The sequence below is a fragment of the Canis lupus genome, chromosome 21 (genome assembly GCF_048164855.1).
Source record: "Canis lupus baileyi chromosome 21, mCanLup2.hap1, whole genome shotgun sequence".
Lineage (NCBI taxonomy): Eukaryota > Metazoa > Chordata > Mammalia > Carnivora > Canidae > Canis > Canis lupus.
Genome location: NC_132858.1, coordinates 24,788,597 through 24,811,656, shown reverse-complemented (window position 1 = coordinate 24,811,656; position 23,060 = coordinate 24,788,597). Strand labels below are relative to the sequence as shown.

General features: G+C 49.9%; 1 protein-coding gene and 1 long non-coding RNA gene across 9 annotated transcripts in view; both read right to left on the bottom strand.

The window, feature by feature from the left end:
• Positions 1-1,058: 1,058 nt before the first annotated feature.
• LOC140613483 (uncharacterized) lies at positions 1,059-13,069 on the bottom strand. Its single transcript, XR_012014491.1, has 6 exons — positions 12,765-13,069; positions 11,422-11,525; positions 5,095-6,736; positions 4,805-4,995; positions 4,271-4,381; positions 1,059-1,474 (listed from the first exon to the last, which is right to left on the bottom strand). It is a non-coding gene; the product is annotated as an uncharacterized lncRNA (long non-coding RNA).
• Positions 13,070-16,623: 3,554 nt separating this feature from the next.
• Positions 16,624-23,060, bottom strand: part of IFTAP (intraflagellar transport associated protein) — a 63,948-nt gene continuing 57,511 nt past the window's right edge. For 7 of the 8 annotated variants that reach the window (XM_072791157.1, XM_072791158.1, XM_072791160.1 and 4 more), the window contains one exon: positions 16,624-18,926. In XM_072791157.1, coding sequence (XP_072647258.1) covers positions 18,762-18,926 — 165 coding nt within the window. In that variant the 3' untranslated portion in view covers positions 16,624-18,761. Of the gene's footprint in view, positions 18,953-23,060 lie in introns of all 8 variants that reach the window. The other variant, XM_072791165.1, reaches the window with a different exon arrangement.

The following is a 23,060-nucleotide window of genomic DNA, read 5'->3' as shown; positions in this document are numbered from 1 at the left end:
GGCCCAGGTCATGACCTCAGGATCGTGAGATTGAGCCCGGTATGGGGCTCCATGCTGAGCATGGTGTCTGTTTAAGATTTTCTCTCTCCCTCTCCCCGCCCTCCGACCCTCCCAACTGCCCACCTGCTCAAGCAGGCTCTCTCTCAAAAAAAGAAAAAGTCATGGATATGCTATTTGACTTAAACATCATACAGACTTTACAAGGTATATTCTGTTATTTACTGAAATCGAGATTAACTTTAGCAATGTAGGATCTGCCCTAATCACACAAAAAAACCCAAATTTCTAAAATCCTAAGGCCTGAACAATAAGGGCCATAGATTTGAACATAGGGAAGAAAAAAAGAGAGGCAAGCCAAGAAACAGACTCTTAACTATAGAGAACAAACTGAGGGTGACCTGGGGGTGGGGGTGGGGGGTGGGGGCGGGGGCGGCACGTGCTTAAACAGGTGCTGGGGATTAAGGAGGGCGCTTGTCCTGATGAGCACTGAAGGTTGTACGGCAGTGATGAATCACGGGGCCCCTGGAGGGCTCAGCGGTTGAGCGTCTGCCTTCCACCCAGGTCCTGATCCCAAGGTCCTGGGATCGAGTCCCACATGGGCTCCCTATGGGGAGCCTGCTTCTCCCTCTGCCTGTGTCTCTGCCTCTCTCTCTGTGTGTCTCTCATGAATAAATACATAAAATCTTAAAAAAAAAAAAAAAGGAAGTGATGAATCACCAAATTCTACACCTGAAACTGATATTATACTGTATGTTAACTAACTGGAATTTAAATAAAAACTTGAAAATACAAGTAAAATAAAAAGACCACAGATTTGGAATCAAACATCTGATTTTTTTAAAAAGAGTTTATTTATTCGGGGGATTCCTGAGTGGCTCAGCAGTTTAGCACTGCCTTTGGCCCAGGGCGTGATCCTGGAGACCCAGGATCGAGTCCCAAGTCGGGCTCCCTGCAGGGAGCCTGCTTCTCCCCCTGCCTGTGTCTCTGCCTCTCTCTCATGAATAAATAAATAAAATATTTTTAAAAATTAAAATTTAAATTTAAAAAAAAGAGTTTATTTATTCATTCACGAGAGACACAGAAAGAGGCAGAGACACAGGCAGGGGGAGAAGCAGGCCCCCTGCAGGGAGCCCGACATGGGACTCGATCCCGGGACCCCAGGACCACACCCCGGGCTGAAGGCAGATGCCAAATGGCTAAGCCACCCAGGGATCCCCCAGATCTGATTTTAAAGGCAGGATTAACCATTAACCAACAGTGGGAAAACAGTGGGAACTTGGTCAGGACCCCCGTCCCCCCGCTGCAGAGTCTCCTCAGGCGAAAGTGAGTTAAAATCAGAGGCGATGCCCCCCTCAGCAAAGAGCAGCCACTAGCGCTGCTGGACAATTGCTCCATCGGGCTGTGTCCTCCAAGGGCACCAGGGGTCTTGGCTTCACGGTCACCTGCGGTCTCCGTTTACAACCTTGGTCATTTGCTGTTGGACAGAAAGAAAACAGAAGTCGCCAAAACACTCTCACAGATGCTCGTGGAATCCAAAGCCAGTAAAACTCAGCCCAGCTCCCAGATAAGGAACGAGTCCTTTGGTTTGGCCCTTTGGGAAATCCGAATTCTGGATCCACCACGCAGCCGAAAACAAAAGAAAAACTCAACTGCAGCTCACGCCTAGCAGAGAGACTTAGTGCTTTCTACCCAATGTATCGTTCTCCGGTCCAAACCAGCATCACGATAGCAGGTTTCAAATTAATGAAAAGACATTCCTTTCCATCCAAGGTACAATCAAGGCAATTTACTTCCAAACATAATCAAGAAATTACGTAAAGGAAGATTAACCATATGAGGAACTTTTCCATGTGTGAAGTTAATTGATTTTCATACATATATATATATATATATGTATGTATGTATATATATATATTTTTTTAATGTTTCCAATAACAATTCTGAGAGACTGGGTTTTCTAAAATATCTCAACTCAACTCTATCTCAAAGGGCACTTCTTCAACGGAGATCACACTTGGCCCCCAAAAGAGCTCACAGGCTCCGGGGGACACTGGGATGCTCAGTGAGTTTGTCACAGGCTGGAGCGGCTGCAGTCGGGGGCCCCGGGGCTCGTGGTCAGGATCCCCTCCCAATCCGTCAAGAGGGGCAGGAGGATCGATGACCACACACTCTCCCGGGCAGCTCGGAGCCGCGGAGCTGAACAGCCCAGTGGGGCGACACCCTTGGCAGCTCTTAGAACGAAGAGCAGCGACGGGGAGACTGCTGGCCGTGTCGGTTCCCCTCTGAGTCCCCGGGGCAGAAAACAACCAGACACCTGTTCACCTGCTATAAGCCGGAGGATGGGTGCCCTCCCCCGAGAGCCACTAAGAGCCTTTTGTAGACGACAGACACACTGCCATTGCAGTAGGGACTCACAAAGGGTTCCCTGGCCCCAAATCTCTAGCTAGCGTGTCCATGGCTCCAGAGTCACCCCAGCGAACCCCCGTCTTGCACAATGTGGCAGGATGGCAACACTATGGTGCCGTGGGCGGGCATCGTGCGCGCTTGCTTGCCCAGTATCTTCCCAGTTAGGATCCTTTCTATCGGAGCCTTCCCCGCACCTCCATGGAGTCTGTGTATTGGATGATCTTGCCAATCAAACTAAGAACATTTATTAACAATCCTTTGTTCCCTATTGGGTTTTATTATTATTAATAAAGGACAGAGGAAACCAACATCACTGCAGTGAGTTGATCTAACCCCCAACCAAAGTCTCGAAAGAGTGGGTCAGGGCCCAACCTCCAGAGCCAGAGCCCCTGGGTTAGGATCCCAGCTGTGCCACTTGCCAGCTGTGTGACTTTGGGCAAGCTGCACAACCTCTCTGTGCCTCGATTTTCTCATCTGTAAGCTGCTAGTAATAATAGCACCAGCCTATTAAAGTTATTCGACTAAGTGTGTTAACATAAAGGACTCGTAACACTAAAATATAGTGAATGCTAATGTGTGCTGGCTCTAATTTTTTTTTTTTAACAACTTTATTTCTAGAACTATCTCCAGGAAATATTCCTAGAAACTCGTGTTCCTGGGTGTTTGGTCCTAAGTGAAGGGCTTTCCATAACAGCCTTTTAAAAATTCAGCTTGGGGCGTGAGGGTGGCACAGTGGGTTAGGTGTCAGACCCTCGATTTTGGCTCAGGGTCGTGAGATCAGGGTTGTGAGATCAAGCCCAGTCTCAAATACATCCTAAAAAAAAATATTTTTTTAAATAAAAATTCACCTTGTTCTCATGTGCCTCTCACCACTGTAACTAATTATAGCTTTAGGAACTCTAGGTCTTTTAAAATAACCATTTCTTCATTCATGAGGATGAAGAAATGGGTACATCCTTCATTACTAGGATGTACCCAATGTACCCATTGTTTCTATTTCCCGTTTCATTTGAGATGATCTCTTGTGGGATAGAAGACAAGCCGTTGGAAGGGGGGGGGGCAGTCATCAAACAGCAGGAGAAGTCCGTTGGTTCTCTCAGTTTTCTGGGGGAAATGGGCCAAAATGCCCTAACTGGTAACCTATGTTACTAGGCCCAGAGGCAATGAAGTTTCCAGCGATCTTGGCATCAAGCAAGACCTCGGCCAATGGCAGGGGCGCGGTGTTCTGAGTGCTGAAATGGGTAACGACCCAGTGGGGGAGACCTGGGGCCACACAGGCCCCATACCAGCCGCCCCCGGGCCACCAGCGCTCGGGGACAGACTCGGTGCAGACACCCCCTGCCCCCATCAGCTTGCAATACGGGCTCTCTAATCTTTCTTATTTTTATTTTTTTTTCCTGGCTCTGTATTCTTAAGAAGCCACCCCGTGGCTTGATCTCCTCATTGGTAAAATAGAACACCCGTACCTACTTTATAGGGTTTTGTAAGGATTAAAGAAGTAAATGTACAGAAAACTCCTAAAACAGTGCCCAGATTGTTACAGAATCTAACGATTACGTTTCTTTAAAAAAAAAAAAAATACAGGTTCCTAGGCTTCTCCCCAATTCTAGTGAATCTGAATCTGCAAATCTCCGCCTGGGTGATTCTGACGTGGAGCAGCCTTGGGAACTGCGCATCGGCAACTTGATTATTATTTTATTTTATTTTATTTTATTTTATTTTTTGATTATTATTTTAAATGAAAACATCATCGGGTCCTCCCATTTCAAGCACCTCCAAGTGGGTCAAATTCACCCATTTCCAGCTGTAAGAGACAACAAGCCATGGGAATGGGGTGGGCAGCACAGAGACGGCAGTAACACACCGTGCTGCGTGTTTGAAAGTCGCCAAGAAGTTCTCATCAGGAGCAAACACTTGCACCTCTGGGTGGTGATGGATGTTTACCAGGCTCACCGTGGCGCTCACCTCACAATATCTACAAATATCAAATCATTATGTCATACACCCAAAACTAACGATATATGTCAATTATACCGCAATTAAAAAAAAAAGAAATGAGGCCTTTACAGGAAGAAGGGGAAAAAATATCTCCAAATGGCCCAGAAACAGAAATATGAGACCATTTGGGGGATCCAGACCAGAAGTTCTAAATGGGGGCCAACTTTGCCCATTCCTCCCCCCCCCCTCGAAGACCAGGGTCCTCCTGCCAGTTTCCGGAGGAGTTTCTGCCCCTCGTAAATGGGAGGGCAGCTCCACGGGCTCCCAGTGGGCAGAAGCCAGAGGTGCTGCTAAACATCCCGCAATGCGCAACACGGCCCCAAAACGTCGGCAGAGCGAAGATTTGAGAAACCCTGATCTGAAGCAATGCTTCTCAAACCTTCCTGTATATACAAATTACCTGGAGATCTCATTCAGGTACGTATTTTGACTCTGGAGATTTAGGGTGAGGCTTTAAGGGAGTCTGCTTTTCTAACAAGCATCGCCAGACACCTGGTTGGAATCATCTCAAACTCCACCCCGGACCTGTTGGCCTGCATCTCTACCGTGACAGTGTCTCTGGGGGGACAAGAGAGTTTGAGAGGCATTGCTCTAAAAAAAAAAAAAAAAAAAAAAATCCAATCAGATTCATACTAATCCGTAAAAGAGAAAGCGATTTTTTGGACATAGTGACAAAGAGTGAGACCGGACCTTAGTGTCTAGGCAGTTTCTCTGTCATTTAAATACGATGGAAAACGGTAGGCATTTCTGAGTCCCTGTGTTGGCTTATTCAGGCATTCAGAGGAGTCCAAGCCCCCCAGATTGTTGGGGTGTCCTGGAAAAACCAAAAGGGGAGGGAAGGAGAGAGAGAGAGATGCAGGGAAGGGAAAAAAGGGGAAAAAAGAAAGAAGGGAGGAAAGAGAAAATAAAGGAGAGAAGGAGGGAGGAAAAGAAAGAGAAGGAGGAAAGGTAGGGATAGAGGGAGGAAGAAAGAAAGGAGGAAGGAAAAAAAAACGAAACCTCAGGGTTTGGGAGATGCCCCACTCAAGGTTAAACAAGAAAGTTTCCTTTACTGCAGGACTTCTCAGAGCCTTTAACATCCTACGTGCCATTTGAAATTCAAAGGAGCACAGTTTTTTGTTTTTTCCTCTAGACTATCTCAAGGCCTTGAGGAGCCCCCCTTTGGAAATGCTGCTCCAAGGAAACCATTCCATCCACCTGAGCATGGAAAGGACCGCGCTGCCATCTTCCTGGGCCCCCAACTCCCAGGGCCTTTATACCCCTCCGGAGGCAGAGAGGCCCCGTAATAAAGACAGCAGCCACCGTTTCGACCAAACGCGGACGGGACACTGCGCTCGACGCCGACGCGCGTCTTCTCAGGTCACACAAGCACCCTGCCGGGCAGGATCACACTCGGTTGGTGCCCCCAGAAGAATAAGCCCCGGGACGCGGAGAAGAGCACTCGATGTGCCAAGCCTGGTGCACCTGGTGCTCGGCCAGCTGCCGTCCATGGGCTGTCCCGAGGCACAAGGTGCAAAGCCCACAGCCCCCAGCACCCCCCCCCGACTCCGATCCTGACTGCAGACACCCGGCCTCCGTGGAGGCCCGGCCTCCTCTTCGCCAGCCGACGGCCTTGCCTCTGTCCCCCATCAGCACCCAGTAACCCGTAGAGCCGGTGTGTGCTGTCACCCTAGAGTAATGGGGGCCCCTCACCCCCTCTCCCCGCCAGGTGCAGCACCTGGTGCCCGCCAGCAACCCTCCCTCAACTCCTGGGCACCGAGGAGTAACAGCCCCACCGAGACGAGGAAGGCCCGGCCCGGGGGCACACTGTCCCCACCAGCCGAGCCCCAATTCTGCTCTTCCTGACCCCGAACCTGCCCAGCTCTCAGCCCCGAAGACCCTGGAGCGAACCGTCAAGCACTCAGAGAACCCCCTGGAAGTGGGTGAAGGGGGGCCCAGATAGGGGGTGCAGGCCGCTTGCTTCCCCGGAGAGGCACCGGGGGGCTTCCTCGGCGAGTGTTTCCAGCAACGGGGGTGCCAACCGAGGAGGGCCGCTGTGACACGCAGGGGCGCCGCTCGGCCCGGACACCCGGTCGGGACTCCGGTTCACGTCCGAACGGGGGGCGACAAATGGGCGCACAGGCTCCAGGCTCGGGGGTGCGGCCGGTGAGGCGAGCGCCCCGAATCCCACCCTGGGAGCCACCCGGCTGGGTGGAGGCGGGCGAGGGCCCTGTCCTGCGCTTCGGGCCCGGCCTGCTTGTCCTCCGGACAGGGCCCGGGGGCGACAGGGGCCTCTCTGTGAGATGGACCACGCGGGCTCCCAGGGCCTTCTGGCTCCAAACTCCAGGTGTCTCTGCAACGGCAAAACCAACATCAAGCGGCCCCTTGGGCGGCCTGTCGCACGTGGAAGGCGACACCCACGAAGCTCGAGGCTTTCCCGCCCGTCGGATCCCAGCTCCCACTTCCCCGGATCGTGGGCTTCCCGGGTTCCCGGGCGTCTCTGGGGTCTGCGTGTCGGGTACCCACGGGGGTCACATGCGCGACCAGAGCCCCGACTCCCCGCGGGCCACTCGCGACCGCGACGAGCCAGAGGAGGAAGGAGCAGAAGCAGCCCGACCTGCCCCAGACGCCTCCACCCGCCTGTCACGCGGCCACCGGTACTGGCCACTTGGAAACACGGGGACGCTGTCACGTGGCCTCAGCCAGTGCTTCTTCAACGTATGGGGGGGCGGGGGGGCATTAGTTTGCCTGTTTAATTTCCCATCCAGCTCAGACGGGCGCTTTATAAAATAGAATAAAAGCAAATCACTGAAGAAAAACAAAAATGAGGTGCAGCCCGGGCGTCACAGCCGCTCCAGATCACGGGAAAGCTGCTCCACGTGGACTGTCCGTCCCCACGTATGGCTTGGCGTGCAGCCGGCGGCTCGCAGCCCCGCGGGGGGCACGGCCCGAACCCCCCAGCTCAACCCCAGACTCCGGTAGGCAAGGTGCGGGTGCTGTGCGCACCGGTGGGAGTTAGGGGACTCGCTTCAACCCTCAACCCCGGGAGCCGAGATGCACCAGGTTGGGGCCGGGCCTCGAAGTGAGGCTGGTGCTAGTAACCCACAGGCCTCAACTTGAGAAGAGGGGAGATCGCGGGTGGCTTGAGCCACATCACCTCCACGTCCAAGGCGATGATACTTCATGGGGACCGCGACCCGCTGCCGCCGTGCCTGGAAGTTCTAGACAAACCCCCACGGCCACCATCGCATTTCTCTCCATCCTGGCTCTGACCCCGCGACAGGATAAGAGAAACCCAAAAGGCAGAAACGGGACACTGGGCCTTGGGGCCTCCCGTCCACTCCCCCCACCCCCCCGGCTAACCACCCCTGTGCCCATCAGCTCTGCCTCCGGGGCACGGCCTGGTCCTTGCCCCGCCACCAAGGCCTCCCCGCCGGGTCACTGCAACGCCAGCCACTGAGCCGCTGTCCCCACTTCCCCTGCTGACCCCACCGCCACCATCGGGGAGGATTGGTCCCCCAAACCCTGAAGGACATCCGAGGCTGGCCAAGCAACCCCATGGCTTCCCATGGCGAGACCAAGACCCGGCTCCCCACCATGACCTCTGCGTCCCCGCCACCGGCCCCCCCGGCCGCCCCCTCCCCAACAACCTCTGCGTCCCCTCTTCCCACTCCGGCCATCAAGGCTGCCCCCGTTTCGGGGCCTTCGCCTGACCTTTGGCTCAGCCAGGAAGGTACGCGCCCGGGGCCCGGTGAGCGGGGCTCCGACTGCACCCCACACGCAGCCCGCCCAGCACCCACCAGGACGCGCGCCCTTTGCACCCAAATGCACCTGCCGCTGCACCCGAACCGGGGCTCCCTGTCGCCCCTGTCGGTGACGGGCACCCCGCCCTACTCGCCCACTCTCCTCCGAACGTGGGTGCCTCCAGGTGATAAGCACTCAATAAATATTTATGGACTGAGTTGCTACTCAGTGTGAAAAATAGCTAATTCAGTTTATTTAAAAAAAAAAAAAAAAAAGTGCAGTAAAAGGAGCCGAGGGGTCTGTTTGCTGGCTTCCTCGATGATCCTGATGGGAAGAGGGACAGAAACTGTAGTTCGTCGTGGGGCTGCTATGTGGGAGTTCTCGCTGCTTACGGGCTCCGTCCTGGGGTTTCATCCATGAGCCCCAGCCTCGCAGGCGACAACGGACCACAGTGAGCTCCGTGGGACAAGACCAAACAGCAGAGCGGAATCTACGCGAATCGCGTGGGCCTGCGGGCCGGCCGCCTCGCGGGACCCTGGCTCCCTTCCTCGTGCGCCTGAGCCGGGGCCCGAGCTGAGCCGGCCAGCCCCCCGTGCTCCGGGACACGGCCACCCAACCTGCCCCCCGAAGAACGCAGGGATCGAGGAGGCCCCTCAACGGCCACTCGTCAAGGACTCGAAGGCCCGAGTCCCCACGGCCTGGGACCACGATGGGCCTGCTGGCGGCCACCTGCACTTCTCTGAGAAGTCGGCCACCTATTTGCCACCTGCCGACTTCCCAGGAGCAGCTCCGTGTGCCCAAGCGGGGCACTGGTCCCCGAGGGGTGGCACTGCCTTCAACAGACAACCTTCAGAAGATGGGCAGCCCCGTCCGCCCACCTGCGCCAACCGTCAGCGGCCCACGAGAGGGGGTGCAGCGGTGGGAATGCCCCCGTTATCTCGGGCTTCCATCGCTGTGGCAGGGAGGAGCTGCTCTTGTGGGCTCAGAGGGAGGGACTTCAAGGGCTTCCTTGCCTTTCATGTCAGCCCCACGGTGAGCATGTGCCACCTGTCTCGCCGGGAAGCGGGCCAGGCCAAGGATGTGCCATCAGAACAGGCGTAGGGTGCGTAATGCAAATGGCATTTGCCATTGATGCTACGTGATCTAGAGGAGCCGTCCCTTCCCCCACAAGGACACAAGTGGAACTTGTGGAACACAAGTGGAACCCCACAAGTGGAACTCGGCTTCTGGAAACTCAGAAGGAAAGTCCTTTTACTTCTGCTCTTAGCTGCAAAAAAAAAAGTCAGGATTTGAAGCCCCGGGCCCAGCCGGGGCGGCACGAGTTGGCCGCTGGATCTCCCGGGAGGCTGCGTCGACCTGCCTTCCCGGGGCCACAGCTAGGCCCCGTGACGTTCTCGAGTGCGTATCCATTCTTTGCTCCTTCCCTCACGTCTCACCTAAGATGATGCTGGGACGGGCAGCAGACGCTCCAGTGATTCTTAGTGCTTTCCCAATATTTTCTATTTTGATCAAATTATTGTTCAAACTGGGATGACTGTCCAACTTGGGGGAGAATGAACACGTGAGTACACGTTTTGCAAAAGGTATTTTGTTTCTTCTTCTGAACCACTGTGGCAGCGTCAGGCTGGTTATGAACGTGACACGTAGCACACGTGAGTTGCACTTCAGCGTGAAGAGAAGAGATCACAGGTGGGGGTGCCATCGGTGCAAGACTCTGTGAACCCCGCAAATCGAAGACCGTGACCAGATAGGCTAGAAGAGACAGGTGCAGGCTGACAAGCACGGAAGCCGGGATGTCAGTGGAGGCGGGTTCCAGAAATACTATGTCCCGGACATAGGAGACGCACACGTGTCCTTAGTGTTTCTGCACCCAGAAGAAGCATCTCGAGTCCAACACCCCAGAGCTCACCTGCACCTCGCATCCATTCTTCTGTGTGTCTTCAGTTGCAACCCCTTCTCCAGAGCTCTGTGCACCTGCACACGAGCAGCCAGGTGTTCAGCTGTTTAAACACAAGCCAACGAGCAACACGCGCCTCTCTGTCGCGCTTCTACTCGGTGGCCTGGGGTAAGCAGAGACTGACGCCACAGGCCACACCACAGGCCACGCCACAGGCCAGAACCATGAAAAGGAAGAGGGTTGAATAAAGACAAATGCTGCGTGCTTCCTTTTTTCCCGAGAAAGGTTAACAAACTCAATTCCAGCAAAACGAAAAGGCAACACAGACTAATCTGTGGGATTTGTTGACCTGCAAAAGTAAGTCGGATTCACTGCAAAATGACATATATACGGGTGCATAGAAAATACACACAAAGACGCAGCAGTTGCAGGATGCGGACACTGCAGCCCAAGAATTTAAAGAGAGGCCAAAACTATTTTTTAGGGACTGAAGCTGATTTGGGAATCAACTGACCTTGATTTTCCCAAGCTAAGCCCTCCGTTAAGTCCAAGACACCAACCCTCCTAAGACCCCAGGACTTGGGGATGCCCAGGTGGCTCAGTGGTTGAGCATCTGGGCATGATTCTGGAGTCCCCGGATGGAGTCCCACATCCGGCTCCCTGCATAGAGACTGATTCTCCCTCTGCCTGTGTCTCTGCCTCTGTCTGTCTCCCATGAATAAATAAATGAAATCTTAAAAAAAAATAAAAAATAAGACCCCAGGACTTAGGAAATCACTTCTGCAAAGGCACCTGTTACCATGGTTTAAAATAAAAGGGCTCCAATTGAACACCAATAAAAATAAATTTATAAAAATAATAAAAATAATAAAATAAATAAATAAAATAAAATAATAAAATAATAAAATGGCCCCAATTGAATACCAATAAAAAATAAATTCACAAAAAATAAAAATAATAAAATAATAAAATAAAACAAAATAAAATAAAATAAATAAAATAAAATAAAATAAAAGGGCCCCAATTGAACACCAATAAAAAATAAATTCATAAAAAAATAAAAATAATAAAATAATAAAATAATAAAATAAAATAATAAAATAAAATAAATACAATAAAATAATAAAATAAAATAAATAAAATAAAATGGCCCCAACCTGTGTGAGAGATGCAAATCCTTCCCAGGTTTCCCCATCCTCGTGGGGGCAGGGACGGAGGGGGAAGGAGAGGAGAGTAATTAATGGGGTTTTGTTAAACAAATTACCTCGAGCGTCCTCTCCGCCCCTGGCACAGAAGCCGCCCTCTGAAAACGCTTCTCAATCCAAACTAAAATCGATGCTAATTTCTTCTGAGAATATGGGCCATATTAACACGATTCGGAGAGTCATTGGACTTACTGTTTTAATCCTAACGGGGATGTCAACAGTCTCCGTGCACGAAACGGAGATGCTCCGGGGGCGGGAGGCGAACCGGGACCTGCAGGTCTGGAAGGAGGCGCGTCCTGCCAGACGGGAAAGGCCTTAGCACCCGCGCCTGGGCCGCAGCCGTGGTCCCCGCCCCCCCAGGCCCGTCCCTGCGTCTCTCCGAGGTGGGTTCTCGTCGTCGTCGTCGCCGCCAACCTGCGCTGGGGCCTGGGGGGGCAGTGCACGGGGCGGTGCAGCGGGAGGCGACCCCAGGGACGGGATGAGCCAGGTGGGGGGAGACGTGGGGGCGGCCTGGGGGGGGGGGCTGGGGGAGGCCTGGAGGGGGGCGGCCTGGTGGGGGTTCTGCGAGGGCAGCCTGGAGGGGGGCGCCTAGGGGGCCTGGGGGGGCAGTGCACGGGGCGGCGCAGCGGGAGGCGACCCCAGGGACGGGATGAGCCAGGTGGGGGGAGACGTGGGGGCGGCCTGGGCGGGGGGGGCTGGGGGAGGCCTGGAGGGGGGCGGCCTGGTGGGGGTTCTGCGAGGGCAGCCTGGAGGGGGGCGCCTAGGGGGCCTGGGGGGGCAGTGCACGGGGCGGCGCAGCGGGAAGGCGGCCCCCAGGGATGGGACGCACCAGGTGGGGGGAGACGTGGGGGCGGCCTGGGGGGTCCTGGGGGAGGCCTGGAGGGGGGCGGCCTGGGGGGCAGTGCACAGGGCGGTGCAGCGGGAGGCGACTCCAGGGACGGGATGAGCCATTGAGGGAAGACGTGGGGGTGGCCTGGGGGGGGCCTGAGAGGGCGGCCTGGAGGGGTGGGCCTGGGAGGGCGGCCTGGAGGGGGGGCCTGGGGGGCCTGGGGGGGCAGTGCACGGGGCGGTATAGCGGGAGGTGACCCCAGGGACGGGATGAGCCAGGTGGGGGGAGACGTGGGGGCGGCCTGGGGGGGGGGCAGGTACAGGTGCTGCAGCACAGGTGCTGCAGACGCATGGACCACGGACTCCACGGGAACAGGATGACCAGGGGCCCCTCCCCGGGAGGGTGGCCGACGCCCAGGTATATGCCTTCCAGGAGAGTCGCGGGATCTGCCCCCAGGCACCTCCCCCTCCCCTCCTCCCCTCTCTCCTTCCCCCTCCTTCCCTTCCCTCTCCCTTTCTCCCTCCCTCCTCCCCTCCCTCCTCCCCACCCTCCTCCCCTCCCTCTGCAGCGAAGCAGCCCAAACAGGGATGCAGGCCGCACATGCTCAGGCCTGGGGCTTCCTACCGGCCGCAGGTATGCAGGCAGGTATCCAGGCCCCCCGACACCCCTGCCACGCAGCAAGCACCCGTGCGCACCCCATCTTCACCTTCTCGCTTCCCGAGCTCCTGTCCTGATGCAACTGGCACGGAGCAGGAGGTGTTTCCTTGGGGTTCCTCTTGGTTCTGTGGTTCACGGAAATGGTTTCACCGTTTTATGGATTTTAACATAAAGTTCAGAGCCGCCTGGGTGGCTCAGTCTGTTGAGCATCTGCCTTCCGCTCTGGTCATGACCTCGGGGTCCTGGGATCGAGTCCCACATGGGCCTCCCTGCTCAGCCGGAGTCAGCTTCTCCCTCTGCCTCTGCCCTTCCCCCTTGATCGTGCTCATGCTCTTCTGCATGTGCTCCGTCTCTCCTTCAAATTAACAAATAAAAATATTTTTCTTTTTTAAAGAGTTTTTTTAAAAGATTTCATTTATTTATTCCTGAGAGACACACAGAGAGAGGCAGAGACACAGGCAGAGGGAGAAGCAGGCTCCTCGTGGGGAGCCCCATGCAGACCCGATCCCAGGACCCTGGAATCACCACCTGAGCCAAAGGCAGATGCTCAACCACTGAGCCACCCAGGTGCCCCCATGAAATAAAAATCTTTAAAATATAAATAATATAAATAATAAAAATAATAAAAAATTCAAAAGAGAACAGAACATACCCATTGTGATTTTAAAATGTCGATGATAAAGTTGAAAAGAATCTCAGAAAAGAGAGCAAAAAGGAAAACAGGAGAGAAGAGAATACAAAATAGGACAGGAGGGACTGCATTAGAGTAGCAATCTAAGAAGTTCACCACCTGAAATGTGGACATTCTAGGAGGAAAGAAAAGAGGAAGAGAATTGAAGGAAGAGAATAATCAAAAAATCAAGATAATTTCTCAGAACCATGGACATAGTTTTCTAAATTCAAAGGCTACTGAGTGCCCAGGATCAAAGGAGGGAGATAGGCCTACGTCACTGAGCATCATCATACATTTTCAGAAATGGTCACGATGGCACCCAGTTCCAGAGAGAAAGCCATGAAGAGGCCCTTCCCAGCCCAGCCCTGCATCCCCCTCCCTCCGGGGCCGCCTCTGCCCAGGACAACATGGCCCAGGCCCCTCGCCACCCATCTCCCCTCCAATGTCAGACCGTGTCCCTCCTGTTTAAAACCTTCTGTGGCTTCCACTGCTCTCAGAATAAATACAAAGACAGAGGAATTGGACTCGAAGACACCTCGCAAGTTTGATGACTCTCATGAGCATCAACATTTCTAAATGAGGGGACAAAGGACTGTGCTTTACAGACAGCTACCGAAATGGAGCTTTTCCTCTTCTTGCCTCTCTCGTCGAGGCCTGTCTGCCTTTCCCTTCCCAATTTGGCTTCTGTCATCAGTCCACACTTCCCCATGCAGGTCGTTGGCAATATCAGAATCATGTGACTTGCTCCTTTATGGGATCTTTCATGAAAGAAGTCCTTACAAAATTTCAAAAGAGCACCTGAGAAGTGGGTGAAGTTCCCACGTGAACCAGGTTCTCAACTCTCCAGGGAAGTTACGGTGAGGAAAAGAGGTTGTGCGTGGAACACGGAATGGCTCAGTTCAAGTCATATTAGGCATCCCAAATTTGCACTGGCCGTTGGATTACCTGAGTCTGAGAAGTAAGAACTTGTATGTTCCCATATATGAGCTCATAAGGTGCACATAAACAGTGCTCAACATATGTCTAACCAAACTGATCTGATGAAATGGGCCTCCAGGGTCTTCCAACTGATAAGCTTACACTTTCAGGTTTGATTCATTTAGCAAATGTTTACTGAGCACCTACCTTACTCCAGGCCCTTCTCATCAATAAAAAGATGGAGTAAGTCCCTGGCCTCTTACAGCTTATGTCCTGCTGGGAGCATCTGATAGAAACAAGCAAGGGGATGCACAGTGACGGTGACGGGGTGGGAGGGTGGTCTGTGAGATAGGAATTCCTTTAGATAGGGTGGTCAGAGAGACACTGGAGAGCTACATTTCACCTGAGACCTGAGGAATGAGAGGATCCAGCCACACAAAGGCCAGGGGAGACCAGGCAGGAAGAAAAACAAGGGTAAACGCCTGGAGGTGGAAACAAGGTAGTCTCTTTAAAAATATTTTAAAACCAGCCACTGGTCATAACGTAACAAAAAATGAGGAAGACAGTGCAAGATGGGATCAGAGAGGTAAACAGGGACCATGGTATGGATTTCCTTTCACATCTGGAGAAATATTTTTCTAGAAAATTCTTAATAAGACAACAATAAGACAATAAAATGCTATTGTAGTCACTCACCACCAACTGCCAAGAAACAAACGAAATGAAAATTTTTTCAACTATCTTTTTCCATGTTAATTCAACTGTACAGTCACTGAACACCTAAGGGAAATTTCTTTTTCTAAACGAGGACACAGCTCTATCACATTCGTGGCAAAAGGAGAGAGTTCAGGATGAAGGAATCAAGGAAACTCAATAGCAGATCTGACTTTTTTCTCCTTGTGCTACTCCACACCTGGTGGATCGTGGAAGAGGACGATGGCTCGGCCTGCCACCACACTGCAGGCCTGACGGGAAATCGTCTCTCTCCGAGCTAGTTTGCGTTGCTGCTGCTGCTGCTGCATTATTTCAAGACACCTTTAAAATGTCCATGTTCTTCCTTCCCACTCCGGTACAGACATGCGGGTGTTTCTCCTTATCTTTTGCTCTCGATTACTCTTACACTACACCTTACGTGTATGCAGCTACCTAATTCAGGCGAGCGCCACCTATCAATATGTGGGCACTTGGTTAGGGCTTGCCAGCCAATGTGACACAAACTAGTGACATCGATTCAAGGGATCCATGAAGCTCAAAGTCATGGAGGAGCATTTGCTACTTAGGAGCAAGAGTAACGGAGACACAACTACTTCACACAAAGGCTTTAAGGAACCCATTTTCCAGTGTCACTTTTGCTGTAATGCGCAATCGCCCCAAATGATGCAGGAATCAAAGTGACAAAAGGAATAAAGCCAAAACCTAGTGCAGAAACTATACACAGAGAATGCTCTGCAGTAATATCCACCTGCCATTTAGACTGGCTGGTTAATAAAGTACTCCACTGAAATGTCATTCTTTTTAAACACTTAGAAAGATAGTTGCGGGTTTTTTTTTTTCTATTATAAAATGATTTAAGTCCATACAATTGTCTTTTTTTAAGATTTTTTAAATTTATTTATTCATAGACACACACAGAGAAAGAGAGGCAGAGACACAGGCAGAGGGAGAAGCAGGCTCCATGCAAGGAACCCAACGTGGGACTCGATCCCCGGTCTCCAGGATCACACCCCAGGCTGCAGGCAACTCTAAACTGCTGCACCACCGGGGCTGCCCCATACAACTGTCTTATAAATGAAGTCTTTTCTTTATTCAAATGCCAAAATGCTGCATATATGCTAAGTCAAGAGAGTCCCTGGTCTTATGTCACGACGTGTTGTCCTCAAGTCAGTGTGCAGAGAGACCATATGCTAAAATCTTGTCTTAACCTCACAAGTGCTCTCTCATTCCCACATCGTATTGATCAATAATCCTTGCTTGTTCTACTTCCAAATCTCTAATCAGATCCATGCCCTCCACCTCCACCTCCACTGCTTTAATTAAAGCTCTTATCATTTCCTGCACAAACTATTCCAACAGTCTCCAACCAAAACCTCCCACTGAGCTCCTGAGCGAGCTCAGATGTCACCCCCTCTATGAAGATTCCCCAGCTCTCCATTCGTGATTAAATAACTCCACTTACTTTGCCCCAGTAGCTTTCAGTGCTTACCACTCTTACAACACACACTGCGCCCCACTGCAGTGCTGGCAATACAAATATGCAAGCCATGTGAGTAATTTTCAAGGTTCTGGTAGCCTCGTTAAAAAGGTAAAAAGAAATCGGTGAATTTTAATAATAGATTTTATTTGACCAGATATGTCTATAATATTATCATATCAACATGAAATCAACACAAAAAAAATAATACAATTTTTTAGATTAATTCTTCAAAATCCAATTTGTTTCACATTTATAGCATATTTACATTAGGTGCTACGCTGTCATAAAAAATAATTGGTCTGCATTTACGTCTGTCATAAAAGTTACAGATGAAAAAAATAGATCCCCGTACCCACATCATTACAAATATACTTGTAAGTTTTAAAATAAATGCATCAAATATCAACTTATTAAAAAAAGACTTGGGCCCTTTCTTGCTTGCTTGGTCATTGGCACACAGTGGACTAGTTTCGGGTGTACACAGTAGGGATTTGACATTCATGCACGCTGCAAAATGGTTATGTCACCACAATGAGTCCAATTACCTACCACTTGTCACCTTACAAAGTTAACAGAATGTTTTCGACTATATGCCCCGTGCTGTGTATTATAGCAACTTTTTATTTCACATCAAAGTAAAATTAACATTTAAAAATCAGTCCCTTGGTCATACTAGCTACCTTTCAAGTGCTCAGAGCTGCACGCAGCTAGTGGCTATTCTAGTGGACAGAGCAGCTCTGCTGTCATTAGCGTAGGTATCTGCCTCCCGGACTAAACCAGACCGTGTCCAATTTACTCTCTCTTCCCCGTCACCTAGTTTAAGGTCTGGCATGAAAACGGTGCTTTATGAGGGTTTGATGACTGGATAAAGAAAAATAGATGTGGAAATCTCTTGACTCTATGACAACATCAACTCAAGAATGTCCTTTGTAAGGAATATAAGTGGCACACCCCAGCCCAGGGCCACATGACAACTCAGTAAGCCCACACACATTTGTTACCGAGTCCTTTAATAATGAAAATGGCTTCAGACACACTCTTCCCCATTCTTCTGCACCTTCCCCGTTCTTTTCTCCTTCCCTTAACACATTCACGGGTACTCTTCACAATTAGCACTTCGTGATATGCCTCCACATTCTCCAGTTACCTTCTCCACCTATGTCTTGCCGTCTTAAATTACATTTTGAGCTTCTGGAGGTAGACACCATTCCTTGTACTTTCTAACTATCATCACGCATGGCTTAGGGGCAATAATAAAGTACAAGAATTTAGCATATGACATATAATCAATTCTCAGATGCCCTCTTTTTCAGTGAAGCCTTTCCGGATCGATCCTAGAAGCCCAACCTCTCAGCACTCACATTCACACCGCTGTTTCTGGAGAGCTGGGACCAGGGAGCTCCCCACACCATCGGTTCCTCTCTACGTGCTACAGCGTGTTATACATGTGCAACGTCCTTCACCCCCAGGGAGGTGGGATGATGTTTCCGATCTTTGTAGCAATTACCTAGTCGCTGTGCTCACATCAAAACGGGCCCTTCTGTTCTGTGCACTGTGGGTACTCCAGGAAGGGAGCTGAGGCTGAAGCGGCACAAGCCAGGGTGTCCTGGGTACACTGAGCAGGGGGTGCCCTGGCGGGGTGGTGGGAGAGAGCCAGTGTGCGGGCCAGGAGGTCCCTGAGCTCTCTGAACAGAGAGCGCCCTGGTGGGATAGCCGAAACTAAAGTGGGGTGCCAGAGGGGAGGGGGGCTGAGGAGATGGACAAAACAGGTGCAGGAGAGTGGGAGATACAGGCTTCCAGTCACAGCAATGAAAGGCGCTACCTAGGGAATACAGTCAGTGACAGTGTAATAGCGTACCATGGGGACAGGTGGTAGCTACACTTGGGGTGAGTGTAGCGTAATGCATAGACTTGTCAAATAATTATGTTGTACACCTGAAACTAATGTAACATTGTGTGTCAACTATGCTTAAAGAAAAAAAAATTTAATGAAAAAAAAAGGACCCTCTGGAGGTGTGGCTCCTGTCCTCATGTGCCACCTCCATCCCCCACCCCTACCTGCTACAGGATTCAGCAACACCATGACAGAGGAGAGCCCCATAAATGTACAGATCTCTTTGCTCTCGTTAGTTAATAGCTCCGTCTCTCTTAGGAATGCACAAGTCAATTTCTACAAAGGGAATTATGGTAGGATTACCTTTTATTCCAATGTTGCTTGAATAACAACGAAATACACATTAACACAAAGATGTCTCCGTGAGTCAGTCGTGTGGTTCCTCTAAGCCTGTGCTGGCGATGTCCCTCTTTTGCTTGGAGAGCTCTGTGATCGCATCCATCTCTGCAGGAGTGAACTTGGGGGTTAGCATCACAGCATCATAATCAAATTCTTCATCAAGTGAGAAGGGCTGAACTTCATCTCCGAGTGTCTGTAAAAGGTAGCAGGAGAAAAATCCTACACTCATCATAAATGAAGAAAAAGTTGAAAACATAAACTCCCTATTAATATTTAATTCAACTTTTTTTAGACTTCAGCACTCTCTGCTGATGAAGCTGTTTTTAAGTAAAGTAATAAATTCAATTATTCAATTTGACCTAATTTAAGTCTCTTAATATGCCCCATTTGTACCATCCTGCATCTGAATGAATATCATTAATTAATTCCGCCCCCAGCAAGAATTGGAGTTTCTCTTGCACACATTCATTACATTTTTACCACTTGTAGTGTTAGGGTTGGAGGCATATGGAAAAACTAAGAGTTACCTTAAGATGTGAGAAAATATACCTTGAAGTTTTGATCAACCTTCAATACACCTTCACCCTTTACTAAAAAGGACCTGTACCAACAAAACAATTTTCAAAAATAAAAATACACTACACTTAATGTACTTACCACTTCAGATAGTACCTATAACTCCCCAGCCAATAATAATGGGAATTAAAACACTTACTATAGGGGCACCTGGTGGCTCAGTGGTTGAAGGTCTACCTTTGGCTCAGGTCATGATCCCAGGGTCCTGAGATCGAGTCCCACATCAGGCTCCCTGCAGGGGGCCCAAATCTCCCTCAGCCTATGTCTCTGCTTCTTATTCTGTGTCTCTCATGAACAAATAAATAAAATCTTAAAAAAAAACCCTAGAAATAAAAAAAATAAAAAAATAAACACTTAGTATCACCTCAAAAGTCCAGGATCCCTCTCTCATTCCAAGAATTTAAAAAATATTACGGAATTTATCTACAAGTCAGAGTAGCTGCAAAGCAACAAAATAATTCTGTATCTATTTATTATTCATCTGTGAGTTTTAAAGACTTCCTAAAGGCAAGTAGATATTTTCCAACAAACAAAAAGAGAATACCTTAAATCACATTGTATCACCCCTTAAAGAGCCTCTCCAAAAGCAAATGGTGTGTGATACAATGAAATTATCCAACACCTCTTATGTATGGAGATGCTAAAATTGAAAACTATGGTTTATAGAAGAATGAAAAAAAAATGCCCTGAAGCTATAATCAGTTTTAAATATTCTTGCATTCAAGATTATCTCATTGAGTGGATTTCGCAATGTTCTTAAAAATAGACGGTGTGGCTGAGAAACTACATGCTGTTACTAAAGGTGCACACACACAGCCATGCACCATCCTTTCTAAGTAAAACTAGCAAGAGAACAGACTTCAGACTTGTCCATTGCCTCTTTATTTGAAAGTGCCCGGGTGCCTCCCTGAGAAAGGTAACGATGGGAGCTGCCACTGAGTGAGCTCCCACCTCGTGTCAGCCCCGTACAAGGAATGGCCCGGGCATCAGCAGTAATCTTCAAACAGCCCATCTTCCGAAGCTCTGAAAAAGTTAAGTGACTTGCCCAAGGCTGTACAATTAGTAGGGGCGAGAAGCAAGATTGGAATCCAGGGCAATCGGCTTTAGGTAAAGCTACACCTTCTCAACAAAAACACCAGCAAAAGTCAGCCTTGGGCTTTGCACTAAGCCAAGGCAAAGCTCTTCTAAATAGGCTAAGCAGTTGCCCCAACTTCTCATAAGAATCGCATCCAAGGCTCCACCTAACACCGTGACCGTCTTTACGAGAGCGGCTGTACACAGGGAGCCAATCGGGCTGCGGAGTAACTGATCTGTCCATTGTGGTCACTTTCTGAGACTGAATTTATCACCATAGGGAAAGTGAGTGATGATGTTGTTAAGAAGAGCTCGAATGAGGAAACCCAAACAATGGCGCAATGTGTTCATTTCCTGAACAGAAGCATCTTTGCCATCTCCAACTCCACTTGGTAGTAAGCACTGCGGCTGGCAGGCTTGGCCACACCTCATCCTGAACTGATTCCAACAGATCCTGGGAGAGGACCAGAAGGAGCCCCACATCCAGTCTGACGGGATTCTTGCTGCCCTTTTATGCCTGGTTCCAGGCCTGGCAACCACTTGTCGACCGAGTCTGAGGCTGCAAGTACCTATGTGGGTCCATTGCACTAGGAATCTGAACCCCCCTCCCACCCCCAGGCCTCGAAAACCTTACCTACACCTTACCAGCCACTCTCACAATATGCAGTCCCTTTGCTTTCATCCACCTCCCTTGTGCTAAAACCCCAGTGATGCCAGACCATCCTCCTCACATTCCCTCTGCCTTCACATCCCCACCTCCCTCCCCTTTACTTGTCCACTCCCTAACCATGTGTTGAGGTGTTCAGCACGTATTAGACATGGGGAACACGAGGATGAAAACAGCAAAATCTGTGTCTACAAGGTTTTCTCACTTTAGGGAGAAGACAGAGTAAATGCACAATTTCCAGGTCATGTGCCATGCTCTCTAACAGAGAAATGCAAAAAGGGTTGCAGGAGCACAGAGGGGAAGGGCCGAAGCTTACCTTCCCCTCAGCTGAGCATTGCCACTCTCCAGAAAATCCTGCTTGCCTCCGCATGCATCACCCCACTCATGACCCACCTTGTATTAGCAACCCAGGCAGAGAACAGCTCGTGTGTTGGCCTTCTAGACTCTCTGAGAAGGGCTCACTCCCATGGCCAACTTAGCTCTACCTACGGCACAACCCATCACCTCCTTATTCTTCTCCCTTCCCTGAGGTCCCAACATACCTTGCAGCCATAACATCCAACATTATGGTACTAGAAGTTTATGGTTAAGTGGAAAAATCTTATTTTCCTTTAAGTTTTTTTTTTTTTTTGAGACACTTAAATTTTTCTCTGTTAAGGAGTATGATTCCCTTCATCAGTCATTCGGTATTAACCGAAACAATAAACAACGAATAAAGTTTTTAGCTGGTCAATAAATTTGATGCCGACACAAGAGTTATTCATTTATAATACGCTTAAAGTTATAAAAATATATCTGAAAATATAAATTTCTTCACTTGGAAAATGAGTTATTAAGGCAGCTATTGTTAGATTAACTCCCTGGACAATCATTTAAATGCTGAACCATAAAAGCAAGAAACCAAGAGTAGCAGTAATTTTATATTTGCAATGCCAACATGTGATGATACTCAAGACACTTTAAACCTTTTGGGGGCCAGTAATGTGGCCAGTAGGTCCCTGATTCAAAATGTCAAAGGAGCAGCTTCCAGGCATCATTCACTTACTTTCCATTCTTTCCACGAAAACTATGTTCCTTTTTTTTTAATTTTTTATTTTTTTTAAAGATTTTATTTATTTATTCATGAGATACACAGGGCGGGGGGGGCGGGGCAGAGACACAGGCAGAGGGAGAAGCAGGCTCCATGCAGGGAGCCCGATGGGGGACTCGATTCCGGGACTCCAGGATCACGTCCCGGGCCAAAGGCAGGCGCTAAACCACTGAGCCACCCAGGGATCCCCGAAAACTATGCTCCTGCAAAATTCTAGGCATTGTGCTAGGTGCGGAGGATGCAAAGATGAAGCCTTGTACCACATCACAGAGAAAGGAGACAGACATATAAACAAGTTCATATAGTAAAATATAGTAAGTACGAACCATATAGTTAGGGAGGGATGGGAACAGAGAAGAGATGCCTAACCCGGCACAGACTAAGGGGCTGGGGAAGGAATCAGAGAGGGCTTCGTGGGAGAGGCAATATCTAAGCAGAACCTTAAAGGATAGTAGTTAACAAGGTTGAGGGAAGGACAACTTTGCAGGTAAGGGGACTTCTAGTGAGCAGGCCAAGGAAAGAGACACCAAGTTTCACATGTGAGGATCTGCAAGCCAGTAAGTGTTAAGGTAGAGAGAAACAAGAGACGTAAGATGGTGCCAGACCACGACGGTTTCACACGCTGTTTATCCTAGACATGATGAAATCACTAAAGGATTTTTTTTTTTTTTTTGAAAGCAAGGTAGATACTTGGTCATCTATGCATTTCAGGTAAATTCCTTCCTTCATTCAAATTTTAGCTGAGCACCTACAATGAGACAGGTGCTGCTGGACAGGTGGCTTTGTACAAAACAGAAGATGCCCTGCCCTCTTGGAGATTACATCTAGATCGGTTACTTTGAAGAGTAAAAAGAGGGTAGACTAGTTGGGAGCCTGCTGGAGCAGCCCAGCAAGAGGTAATGAGAACAGGGAGCCGAGAG